Source organism: Halyomorpha halys, unplaced genomic scaffold, assembly GCF_000696795.3.
Source record: "Halyomorpha halys isolate HHAL.00 unplaced genomic scaffold, Hhal_1.1 Scaffold529.1, whole genome shotgun sequence".
NCBI classification, from domain to species: Eukaryota; Metazoa; Arthropoda; class Insecta; order Hemiptera; family Pentatomidae; genus Halyomorpha; species Halyomorpha halys.
The window spans coordinates 1-13467 of record NW_027116277.1 but is presented as its reverse complement, the minus strand read 5'-3'; the positions used below and the strand labels follow the sequence as shown (position 1 = coordinate 13467).

General features: G+C 32.0%; 1 protein-coding gene across 2 annotated transcripts in view; it reads left to right on the top strand.

The window, feature by feature from the left end:
- The window catches only part of Rhp (rhophilin), a 96822-nt gene extending 83400 nt beyond the window's left edge, over positions 1-13422 (top strand). The window contains exons 8-15 of one of the 2 annotated variants that reach the window (XM_067053081.1): positions 1797-1915; positions 2721-2819; positions 5327-5561; positions 6835-7017; positions 8206-8314; positions 8391-8505; positions 8941-9084; positions 12449-13422. In XM_067053081.1, coding sequence (XP_066909182.1) covers positions 1797-1915; positions 2721-2819; positions 5327-5561; positions 6835-7017; positions 8206-8314; positions 8391-8505; positions 8941-9084; positions 12449-12601 — 1157 coding nt within the window. In that variant the 3' untranslated portion in view covers positions 12602-13422. The remainder of the gene's footprint in view (positions 1-1796; positions 1916-2720; positions 2820-5326; positions 5562-6834; positions 7018-8205; positions 8315-8390; positions 8506-8940; positions 9085-12448) is intronic. The other variant, XM_067053082.1, reaches the window with a different exon arrangement.
- The last annotated feature ends 45 nt before the right edge of the window (positions 13423-13467 follow it).

Sequence of the window (13467 nt, the reverse complement as noted above, 5' to 3'; positions counted from 1 at the left end):
TACTGGGGTAATGGAGTAACTAAGTGGACAAGTCTCATGCCAGAATGATGCTGGTGAGCTGTTGACAGATAGGGGTGATATATTGGAAAAATGGGCGAGGCACTTCATAGGGGCACTACACTGGGATGTTGAAGAAGCCAACATGGTAAGAAGAGAAAGTGTTTAACTCCAAAATGATGTTGAGCCTCCAAATGATGATGAAGTTGAGGCAGCTATCATGAAGTTGAAAAATAACAAGGCCCCGGGCTTGGAGGAGATTCATGCAGAACTTCTTTGATATGGTGGAAATAGCCTCAGAAAGGAGATTCATAACCTGATTCTCACCATCTGAGAAAAAGAGAGAATGCCCAACGAATGGACCATAGGGATAATCTGCCGACTTCATAATAAGAGAGATTGACTGGAATGCAACAACTACCGTGGTATTGTTCTTCTTTCATGTACATGCAAAGTGCTCTCCAATATTCTCTTCAAGAAACTTGTTCCACATGCTGAAAGAGCACTGGGTAAATAGCAGGCAGGGTTGAGAAGAGGAAGGTCACAACAGACCAAATATTCACTCTAAGAACGATACTAGAGAAATGTAAAGAACATGGGACTGTCACTCATCATCTCTTCATGGATTTTAAATCCGCCTATGACAGTGTAACCCATCCAAAACTCTACGAGACCCTAGAAGAAATGAATGTTCCGAAAAAACTCATATAATTGGTGAAGGTGACTATTACTGGTTCAAAATGTGTTGTTTGCATCGGTCATGACTTATCAGACCCCTTTGATATTAATTGTGGCATGAGACAAGGCAACGTTCTCGCATGTCTCCTTTTTAATTTTGCAGGGGAAAAGACTGTTCGTGAGTCAGGTATTCAACTCTATGTCACTATATTTAACAGCACAGTCCAGTTACTAGGGTACGCCAACAATTTCGACATTATTGCCCGATCAGAATGAAGCCTGAGAGAGTCATTCCTTGCTCTTGAGGGTAGTGGAAGAAAACTGGGTCTTGTAGTTAATGAGAACAAGATAAAGCACTTGAGAGCTGAAGGATGTGTACCAGAAACTGGAACATTTGATGTAGGATCATTCAAGTTCGAGAGGGTGAGTTGTTTCAAATACCTTGGAACTGCCAAAACAATATCTCTCAGGAGATTAGCAGATGGATCGCTGCTGTCAGCCAATGCTGCTTTGGCCTGGTAAGACATTTCAGAAGCAGGTCACTCTCTTATGGGACCAAGGTATATCTCTATAAATCACTTGTATGTCTCGTTGTCACAATTTGGACCTGTTAGAGAGGGCAATGTATGGAAAAGAAGGAAGATTGTGGAACTATCGGCTTTGTACAGAGAGTTGTCAAGTTTATAAGGTTGGGTAGACTCCAATGGCCGGGTCTTGTGGTGAAGATGTGCGGCTATGACATCCCAAATAAGGTTCAGTCACTGAACCCCTAACCCTCAGGTTCTATTCAATCTATCGCAGATAATTATTTGTTCTTTTATATCAGTTAGGGACTGATTCTAGAGGTCAGGAGACCAAGTATGAATTTCAAATTATTTGAGAAAAAAAAGCAAAAATTTCTTAGGAGTGTTGTCGACAAACTCATATCTTATACTTATATATACTTTTTGTTGATAAGAGTCAGTATGCTATGGCACCACTGTGATGCCCTTTTCTTTTGAATATATTTTTTACCCTTGTTTTTAATTGACTGGAATAGTAAATATTATTAGTTTTCATTTGTAAGGAAACAAAATGTATATTTTTGAATAATTCTATTAAAGTAAGGTTGTTGTTTTAAGGTGTGGATAACTGGCTGAGAGCTGCAGGTGCTCTCAAGTACCTTGCTGAGAACTTCACTAATCCTCCATCAATGGACCTAACTGCAAGCGTTCTTGATATGCTCACCCAGCTAATGCTTGTATGAATATTTGTTTATAATTACCAGTTAATCATATTTTCATAATATTTAACCTTTTTTGAATTGTTAATTTTTTTTCTGGACTATTTTTTATCAATTGCCACAATATGTGTTCATTTATACATAGTGGTGTTCAGAAGATATTCTTTGGAGTTAAATAGATGTGAGGTTATAATTAAACCACAATGATATAGCTATATAAATTATATTTCTGGAAATTCAAGGTTAGACAATGTACTGTATTAATGAATTATATTGGTTTGAAAAAAAAAAAATCAGTTTAATTCTCTTTGTTGAAGAGAAGAATATTTATCCCTTGTAGCCAAATTATGCCAGCTCCTCAGAAAAATGGCACCTACTGCATGAAGTCACAGTAGAATGTTGCTTTATATAGGCTACTGCTACAACAAATACAGCTGTGGCATCTGTGTGAGATTTATGGACTGCCACCATCTACTTACCTTTAATCTTTATGTCTGAAATGTTTACAGGTTCAATATCACCAGAATGGTTAAAAATAGTTGACAACCATTTCAGTGATCTGTTTATTGTCTAACATCTTTTGGTCATGATCATTGGTTACTAAGCCAAGAATATTTGAAGGGATCTCATACCTGTACAACTCTAGTTCTATCTTCTTCTAGTGTACTGTATAATGTTTTGCTTTCTTATCACCCATTTCTTCTTGAGATTTGGTTATATTTTTACTGACCATATAAATAAACAAACAAAAGTTTTAATCATATCATATTTTATAAAGAAAATAAATCTTCCTTCACTGATTGCTTATTAAATTACTTTATAGGCACAGGCTCATGAATTTCTGTTTGAGAAGCTTCAGCTACAATCTAAGGATAAAAGGGATGGAGACATGAACTTTGATCTAGCTCTGGAAGCTAACCATGTAAGAAATATTGATATTGTAATTCTAATTTACTGAATAATATAGAAGGCATCGCAACATGTATGTTTCCCACCATATTGTACTTTGTAAGTTAGACTGAGCCATGAAATGAGAGTGTACTGACCTTATGTTTATGAGTATTAAATCTTATTTTATCTCTTGAATCTTGCTTTATTCATAAACCAACAAGAAAGTCGTAGCTATTGTCTGATTGTGTGATGGGTTTCATATATTTATTTCACTCCATGCATTTGTTTTCTCTTCTATATTACTATGATAAATTTTGACATAATTTTACAAATCCTATACAAAATTTATAATCATCACTCTTTTATATCCCAAATGTTATTAATCGACACATATTTTTCTGTGATTAGTATGATTACCATTTGAATCAGAAGATATAGATTAAACTTATATGTTCATTTAAATTAAGCAAGCAGAATTGCTTCAATGAGCCTTGCAGAAATGTGCCCTCTTTCTCCCTCAACTATCAGATCAAGTCCATGTAATCATGTCTTGTACCTTCCTCTTTTAGGTCAATGGTTGAGGATTGAAAATTAAGAAGTACTACTTAAATTTTAAAAAACTATTATTTAGTTATCACATAGATAACTATCTATTAATTTAACATTGAAATAATTGTGATAATTCTATTCAAGCATCACAAATATTTTTAAAAAATTGTTTAGAGTAGAATCAAAATTTCTGAATTCATTAATTTAGAATTCTTTTTTTAAAGCCCTCATTTATACATTTAATGTAATGTTTGAATTTTTTTTATAAATAATTGATTTTCCATTGACCTGAATTAACAATATTAAATTATGTTTATCATCTGTTAATGTGAATAAAAGTAAATTCTCAACTAACTTCTTTTCTTTAGCATTATATTTTTCTTAATTCTTACCATTCCGATTTCCATCCTGGTTATTCCTTCCTAATCAGCCCTGTTAAAAATTATACAAAACCTTCATTCCTTGATAGACCTGTAGAAAATCATGACCCTTGTACTCAGTTGTCTGTCATAAACTTTTCATTCCATTGATCACATAATTCTCTTAAAACAACATAATCATAATCTCTCACTCTCTAGTTCTACTTTAAGCTGGTACTTTTCTCCTGAGGTGCTCTTCAAGGATCTTCTCTGTCATCAACCCAATTTTTTATTTATATTAATGACTTAACAAACTGTGTCAACTGCTCTCAATATCTTCATACATAGACAATTTATAAATTTACCGATTCATCAACCTATCTGAATTGATCAAGATCTTTTGTCTATCAACAAGAATATCAGATCAATATGAGCTTACTGTATGAATGGATATCTCAAAACCTACATAAGATAGCGAAAAAATGAATGAATTCAATGTTGTGACACATTTTTTTCAACTATGATTTTGTATAGGTTGACTTTAATATTAGAATCCATAGCTTCTTTACACTATATGTGAAATAACAGGGAACCACTAGACCCCCTCCATTCCCTAAATTTACTAATCTTTTACTGACTAGAGCAAAAGGTGAAGTTTTCATTCCATGGAGTCACTGTGAAATAAAAGTCAAATACTCCCCAGACTGGGTTCAAACTAGTGTCATTACAGACAAGATTGCTGTGGTTACTTAACTCTCTCATTACAAACAGCTTTCCATTCCCTTAACTTCCTAGAAGTCAGGACTTTTACTATCTTTACCTCCTAGCTGGCCCAAACAAAGTCCTGAAGTCAAAATTGTGTTCCTCCAATAGCTCTCAACACTCTCTTCCAGAGAGCTCGTTGAATGAACTACTGTCCCTCTTCTTGATTTTGGCACAGATATTAATTACTAACACCTATGCCCTGAAAGACTAAGGTGTGTCTGCCTAGTAATAACATGATTCCCCCTCTGAGTCTAGGGCTTTTTTTAACCTCCTTCCCAGCCATTTCTGGCATATGGGCTGCAACAGCAGTTGGTTATGTGCTAGGGATGCATATACCACTGCTGCCAGTACTCAATATTTTTTATTTAAATTCCTTATTATTTATAAGATTTATTTAATTTTTTTTTTAAAAACATTAACTAGTGCAACCCAGTACTCAGTTGAGCACCTTACTGATGGAGCTGCATGTTGTCCACTGTATCCTTCCAATACTACATGCTCTCCTGGTCCCAATCATGGTCAGCTTCCTCTTCTTCTTGTTGTTCGCTGATGCAGGGTGGTCAAGCCCTTTCCAACCTAGAGTTGGGTACTCCCAGATAGAGCACTCTGATAGCACCCAGTACTCTTCGAGTGCCTTGAAGATAAACATCACATATTTTAATTTTATGTACCAATCCAGAATCATGCAAAATGTATACCTGAAATGTTCCTTTAACTCAAAATTGTAAAATGTTTAGGATAGAGATGTAGTTTTTTAGTTACCAACAATTTAAGAACCAGATTGTTATAATCAGTTTCATTTAGTGTAAGTATATGTTTAGAATAAAAAAATAAGTAAAGCTTATTGTTTTATTTCCTTGTACAGCTTAGTAAAAGTTATAAACACCTCACCGAACTGACTAGCCCATGTGAATTCTTACCACAACCTTGGTCTTGCCTTTGCCGGCTAAAGTGTGAATATTATGCAAGCTTAGCTCATGGCTATTCAGCAGATGGAGTGGCAAAAAAGGGCAAGGCAACTACAACCTTAGTAGACTGCATGCTCAAACAAAATGATAGCTTGCTCGATAGTGCTAGGGAGCAACATTCAGCAATACTAAGTATGTGTTAATTTATATCTAATTTATTACTTATTTAGGTATCATTTGAGTAAATGTTTTTTTTCTAGCTATTTTTTTTTTGTATATCTGATATAATAGATTTATAATTTACTGATAATTGGGTTATTCTGACACTGTAAAAATCTGATTCTTACTATATAAAATGACGTTTAATAGCCTGAATCCATTCTAATATTGACTGTTTATCTGATATTTCTAGTTGAAGAAACAACTTGACATATTTAACTGCAAAATTTTGTTGAATTGTGAAAAAAAAATTATCCAAGAATTAGTTAATTAATGAATGAATTATTTGTTGAATGTGAAGAGTTACCATCACCAATCAAAAATTATTGGCATATATCTGAGGATATATTACTATTAATGAATGCAACTATTTCTGATTATCAGTTACTTTGTTCATGAATGAACCAATTATTGGTTTAACATTTTAGATTAAAATTTATTAATAATCCTGACTGTTTTATCTTTAAATGAATTTATGATTTTTTCTATTTAAATGGCATTCCATGCATAACCTCATTTTTATTAGTAGTTGTGAATAGTAAGCTCTTAAATAATCAGAGGTACTTGGTGAAAGTTTTACAGGATCACATACTGCCATTTGCCTCCAAAATTGGAAGCAGGTTCCTCCTGATGCATGACAGTACACAACCTCAAGGTGTAGTCGAGTACCTCTTGGAGGTTTGTGTGGTATTTCTGGAATGGCCACTGAAAAATCTAGACCTTAATCCAATTGACCATGTTTCAGCCTGTTCCATTATCATGTGTTGTACCAAAAATCCAATCCTAGCACACTTAAAATGTTGGAAACAGCTATTATTAAAGAATCCATCATTACACTACAGGAGTTCATTAATAACATCCTTGAGGAGGGTATAGGAAAGCAATTGATTTTTATAATTCATGCCTGAGCCAGTAGCACACGCTACCAACTTATTTTAATTTAAATTAAATTGTATTATTGTTTTCTAAACTTCAAATTAAATTACTAATTTAAATAAATAAATGTGTTGTTGATAATGCAGATATATATTAAAAATTCTAAATTTAATTAAGATACTATAAATTTCATAAACAATTAAATTTCAAAGTCATGAATTAACTTTGCCCACAAGTGTATTATATATATATGGAGATACAAAAAATGTTTATCTTTATGCAAAAGTTGTCATGATTTAAAATTCATAAGTGTGTATTACTGCGTAATAATGATTTCCTAATATTGATTAAGTTATGTTATTTGCCTAAGGAGAAGCACACCTGTTAAAATCTTCTGCAAGACTGGAAGAAGCCTGGAGGGTTTTGAGGTTAAACAGAGAGTTAAGGACCAAGGAGGCAATATCAAGGGTATTGGGTGCAAGGTCTAATATGATAAATAGGTGTGATGAAGCACAAAGCTTGGCTGACATCATTGAACCACCTTTGCCTCAAGGTGATTATGAGTGTAATATCTATAATAATTAATTTGACGATAAATACTAAAATATAAAATAAGAGAGATGTCTACAGCTTAGTGATTTAAGTTATTATTAATTGACACTTTAAACCAATGATATAATATATTTTTTGTCCTCATGGAATAGAATAAACTTTGTATTTTTACTGTGATTTATTGATTTGTTAAGGAAAATACAATTAGTTGATCAGACAGTTATTGATTGTGATCCTTTCAATTTTTAAAAAATCAGTATCTGGATTTTTTTTTTTAACTGATGAATAATTTGGAGTCAGATTTCGGAAATTCTTTATGAATTAAAGAAAATCTCATATCTATCTGTGGATTTCTGAGGTTGCTGAATCTTTGTATGATGGCTTTATTTTCAAAATTTAGAACAGTCAATTCTATTAGATGACCCAGAATTACAAAACAATCTTTATCGTGCAAAAAAAATTGAGTAGTATAGATTATTTTCCAACTCTCAGGAGCGATTGATTTTGACAAATGAGGTATTAAAAAAAAAAAGGAATCCCATGGAGATATGAAAAATCTTAATGTTGATTCTTAAGTTTGTATTAGAATTTTAATAAAATTTATCCAAATTTTAAAATTTCAAAGCAGTAGTAAGTCAGTGGATTGTGATGGTATGAATCAAGTTTAAAGATTTTGATGCAGACATCAATACCCACCCTGTTATGTTCCCACTGAATGTACTGGGTCCTGTTTTTTTAAAGCCCAAAAATTAACCGTTTTTGAGCTAGTGCACAAAATAGGCACGGATCAAACCTTATTCTAAGGTTAGCCTCAATAGTGGCATGAGATAATTATGTTATAACTATTGTTTAGGGATATTTAATTGTATATATTTTTTTTAATTCCTCATTATTTCATCATTAACACTATTATTACTTGTATCTATGTTGCTTCTTATTTCATTGTTTATCTTTAAATTTACTCTGGGTCATTTTCTGTTTGTAATTATGCTCTATCTTTTTACTCTATTCTATATCTCTTCTTACTCTCTTTTAATTTTAGCACTGAAGATGACTCAATTATTTCACTCAATTTCGATTATTCTTAAGTTAATATTGTTGGAGAATTAGATGCATGTTTAACAACTCTGTGTGGTAGTGAGTAGTTCACAAAATTGTTTTTCAATTTCACTAATTGTTAAGCCTATAGGTGAACTGAAAACTCAGTTGCGGCCTACCCCGCCTGACCCTGGCTCTGTGCCTACATCAGATCTTTTTTCTGGGCTTGGACCGTTAGGTGTTTTCTCTGCCAGAAACAGGTAAGATTGCAATAAAGTTTTATATAAATTTGTGTATTTAAATCGGTATGTTTAAGAATCTATGTTTGTTTTTTAGATGGACACCACCTCGGACAGTTGCTTTAGAAGAATCTTCTGGAGGTTTTGGTTTTTCTATTACTACAGGGAGTCCAGCAGTAGTCACTGGTGTACATGCAGGTTCTCTTGCTGAGGTATTACAAAAACTCAAATATAAAGCAAATTTGATTTACATACAAACGATCCAATTGTTTTCCGTCTGTACATAAAAGTTTTAGCTTTTTGTGTTTTACACAGCAGTTTCAGGGTACACCAAAGCTGTGCCATAAAGGAATAATCCCCTTCCAAAGGCTATTGAAAGCCTAGCGTGGAAGCCTGCATGCCATGTGATAAATTACTAAATTCAATAGTCCAAGAGAAACCATTTAAATTTTAAATATGACTAGACAATTGGAAAGTATTTTCTGAAAATATCTTTTGGGCTTGTTAATCAAAAAGTTGACCTATATGTGCATGTTATATAAGATATTATTTTTAATGTTTACAGTATGGCTTTCATGGGATTGGATTATTATGTAATAAATGTATCTATCAATTAACTTTATTTTCTTTTTTTCTAACTTTTACAGCGATGTGGTCTCAAGGAAGGCGACTTGATTGTAGGAATTGGTGATACTGATGTAAAATGGTCATCCCATGAGGAAGTGGTTAGACTGATTAGATCTTCAGGAAGAGTTCTTGTCCTTAAGTTAGTCACTCCACTTTGTATAAAAGTAAGTAACTTAAGAGGATTTAAACAATAGGTGCTAAAGCCGTGAATAGGGGCCATATACCTAAAGTAATGTGAAGGTTACTGTCACCTCATTTTCAGTTTAAATTTAAGAATTGTCATTATACATAATTTTCCAATTCTACCACTTTTTTGGGTAATTGAAGAAATTCTATGATATTGACCCAGTTTTACCCCTATCTATACTTTAAGAAATATAAATGCCAGCTTATGTGTTCTTCGGGACTACATTTTGTTGGTAATACTTCATAATTTGAAGAATATGATCATAATCATATACTTGGTTCACACATTTTTTTATTGCAATGAAACTTATTCAAAACGGTAAAATTTGAAAAGGGACTATGGGCATACATGTAATTATTTATAAGATCTGTTTAATACAATGTTACCAACCCTGTTATTCAATTTTTAGTACAAATAAAGAAACAATGATAAAGATTGATTGAAAAAATTGTTGTAATTTTATGATATAAATAAATTACTAAATGCACTCATATGACCAATAGATTATTAGCATTAAACAAAAATTATAGATTTTCTTCAAACATTTTTGGAACAGCAGTAGGATATATAAAACAATTGATAATTGTCATGGTGATCACTGGCATAGGTTACGTCAGTGGCCATCATACTATATGTGAGCTCATGGGACATCTGGCCAGTATCAGGTTCAGGAATTTTTTGAGAGGGTGGCCTGTATACCAGCTTAATTTCATACACTTGATCACAAATTTGTTTCTAAAACAATACAATTTAAATAACATACATTTTGAAATACAATTTACTTTTTTAAAATAAATACTAAGGTGCCTTTTGTATTTATATGTAATGGAGAGGATTTTAAAAAAAAAAAAATTTTGTTTCACCTTCCAGGAAGGACGCAGGCATAGTATGGCACAGATATAATATGGTGTCTGCTAGTACAGAATTGGGGACTAAATTAATTTTTATTTATTTGGAGTGTTGAGATCAGTAAACTGATTAGAGAAGATTAAGGTAAATTTTTTGCAAAAATATGTTGTTATGCTGTGAATGCAATAAACTTTTGAGGGTTTTGAAAGATTGGAGTTAATAGAGAATAGATATTTACAGAAGGATGTTGTAAAATTATGAATGGGCTAATCTTTTGATTAGTTCTGAAAGATTAGAAAGAATCGAAATAACCCTGGAATTGGGTCCTATGTGAAGAGCAGACATTTTATACAACTGACATTTTCCCAAGCTTTTGGAAAAAAGGAATTTCGAATAAAACTTGTATAAAAACAAAAGGACAGAAAGATGTAGTTTGTTCATTTTCATGGGATTGATCCACAGTCATTGGTTCTGGATAAGAAAATACATTATTAGACACTGTATATGTAATGAATAAGACATTGTAATTACTCACAACCTTGTTTTATTCTCTGAACAATCACTTTTTATTTTCACTTACTTACATATGAAATATATAATAAAGGAAATTATTGTGGTCATAACAAATTTTGAATCTGAGTTTTCTAGGGAAATTCACGTTTTAAGATCCTTTGAGTCAAAATAACCAACTCCTGTAAAATAATTTAGAAATGAAAAGTTGTATGAAACAGGTATTACATATTTAAGGGAGATTTGTGGGGGGTGACAAACCTTTTTTGCTAAAATCGACTAACCGCAAGTGCACTTTATATCATCAATTTTGTACTTTTTTTACCATTTTCTGCTAGACAGCTGTAATAATTTTGATTAAACTCGTCATATCAATGTAAAATTAATTAGTCTTTAATATCATATCAGCTAGGTCTTATCCTCATTAAAATAGTATGACCAGGCTGCCAAATTTTCAAAAAAGCTCCCTCTAAAGTACCCTTAATTTTATTTATTTGAAATAATTAACCATCTCTCATAGTTTGCAATAATAAACAATGGATAAATATTCAATAACGAAAGAATTTTATAATTAACTAAAAGAGGAAATACGTTTTTTTTCCAAAATTTGTTTCCATGGTTATGACGATAGTCATAACCTTTTGATTATTGTCATAATAACCATAGTAATAACATTTTTTTTTATCTAACCAATAAATAGAAATATATTAAGGAGCTACATTGCAATTGTAAATAGTAAATAAGTTGTCTAACTTAAAACAAAGTATTTAAGTATAAGATTTTAACTCAAAGTAGGGTAGTAAGTGAAAGTTGTGCGATTTTTATTTCACTGCTCATGATGTTTGCATTCAATAAACTACTCTGTTCTGTGACAAGGATAAGTAGATTCACTAGATTTAACTTAACAGTTTAGAATAAAACGGTCATGTGTCCTAGAAATGGAACCTGTCCTGATGGTTCCTCGACAGCTTTTTTCTTTTTTTTCTCACCCTTCTATTAATTTTATTATTTTAAACATAACCAATACAATATATATATATGTAAATGTGTGTGTGTGTGTACATAATGAACATAAATGTCCTTTCTTTGCCTGAGGGGCATTTTAAGGTAGGTTGTGTGATCCGCTGTGTGAAGGGGAGCACTGTGGTGCTTAATCGCCATATGCGTTGTCATGATTGGGAAAGGACCTCTCTACTAGAATAGTTGGGTTTAGACTGAGTCTGAACCCCTTTCCTTGGCAAGCAAGTCGTCCAAGGGAACAGTGCCTTGTCACCTCCCAGGTCTTGGTGGTGGGGCAATCTCCCGAAAGAGTGGGTTTGCACAGGCCTTCAGGCCATCAGATCTTGATGTGCCATCGGCCTATGAACTCCGGAACAGAGGGAAGCTGGAATTCTTGGAGGATGGCACTGTTCCCGGCCCTTTGCAGTTTGGTGCCTCGGACGATCTGCTGAAGGATACAGTTCTGGTAGCTCTGGAGTTTTTTTTGTGTTGTTTTGAAGAGGTACACCATAGAGCAGCGTCAGACGAATCATAGCCTTACATATCGACAGCTAAGCATTAAGTTGTCATTTAAACTTAAATTTTTTAATTTTACAGAGACATAATAGTAAAAATATAGATCTCTATACAGATGGCCTTCATTGGTAAAGTTTCCTCACAAGCTTCATTCAAACACTAACTTTGAGCATGCTGAAATGATTGTAATGAGTTTGTAGTATAAGCTGTTATAAGCACAGAAATGTGTTTTTTGTGAAACATTAAATAGTCAATGTAATCAATTTAGAATTCTTTACATACATGTATCTAAAGCCAGAAAAACATTGTTTAAAAGTTTTACTAATTTATTCTTGGGGACTAATATATTCCAGAATTGAGATAATTTTTCATTTATTTATATGATACTATCAAAAGCTAAATGTATTTTTATCATGCATTATCAGTTTACTGCTATTTAATAATTCTTAAATACGTATGTTTTACAGTCCGTTCAACAGAAGTCTTCCAAAAAGCCGGATGCAGATCCAAGGATGAAACAACAGTCACCTAAAGATACCAAAGATTCAAAAAAGTTATCCTGGAGCATTTTTAAAAAGCCTAAAGATCCCCCACCAAATACAAATATTATTCTGAGATAATGATAATAATTTCTACTTTAATTAATAGTATATATATTTATATATAAAACCATGTGAAATAATGTAATGTAATGAATTATTTACAATATTATATAAATAAATGACTGGTTATTATCTATTGTATTTTTTCTGTAAAATGTCTATATTTGTATCATTTAGATGTTTTGTATGTTTATTTTCAGTATGAGGAAGTGTTATGTGAAAACATAATGTAAAGTTAACCTCATCAAGATATCATTTTTTTAGACTTACTCAGAATAAATTGTTTTGATACATTTCAATGTACCAAAATAATTATTTAGTCCTAATTTTGCTTTTAAATGTAAAAAAAAAGCATTTTTCAGTTAGTCTCATTAAAAGTTTTTTTATTAAAACATACCTTGATTATTAGATTAAATTACTAAATCTTGTAAATGGTTTTTGGCTTCAGATGACTTAAATTTCTAAATTAAGTACCTTTATATTTGTTTCATTTAATAATTAATATATTTATTCGTTATTAAAGTTTATATTTTTGCTCTTGATCTTGTTTGTCAAACCCAAGATTAAGGGTCTTTTGGGTGTTAACAGTTTTGTTAAAAGTTGGGCTTAAAAAGTACATATTATATTCAAGCCTAAAATGATTACATAGGCAGTTCAAACATCTGGAAGATATTATTTAGTACAAAGGAATTCATTAAGTTTTATTTTAACTGTTGTGTACCAAAAGCTTAGAAAATGATTATTTGAAATAACAAAAATAACTTTTCCTTTGAAAAGAAAGCATACTTTCTAAAGGAAAACTTCAAGTTAATCTATACATAAATAAAATTTATATATATATTTAAAGGATCATTAGTAATTTCTTGACTGATAGGTCTAAAGTA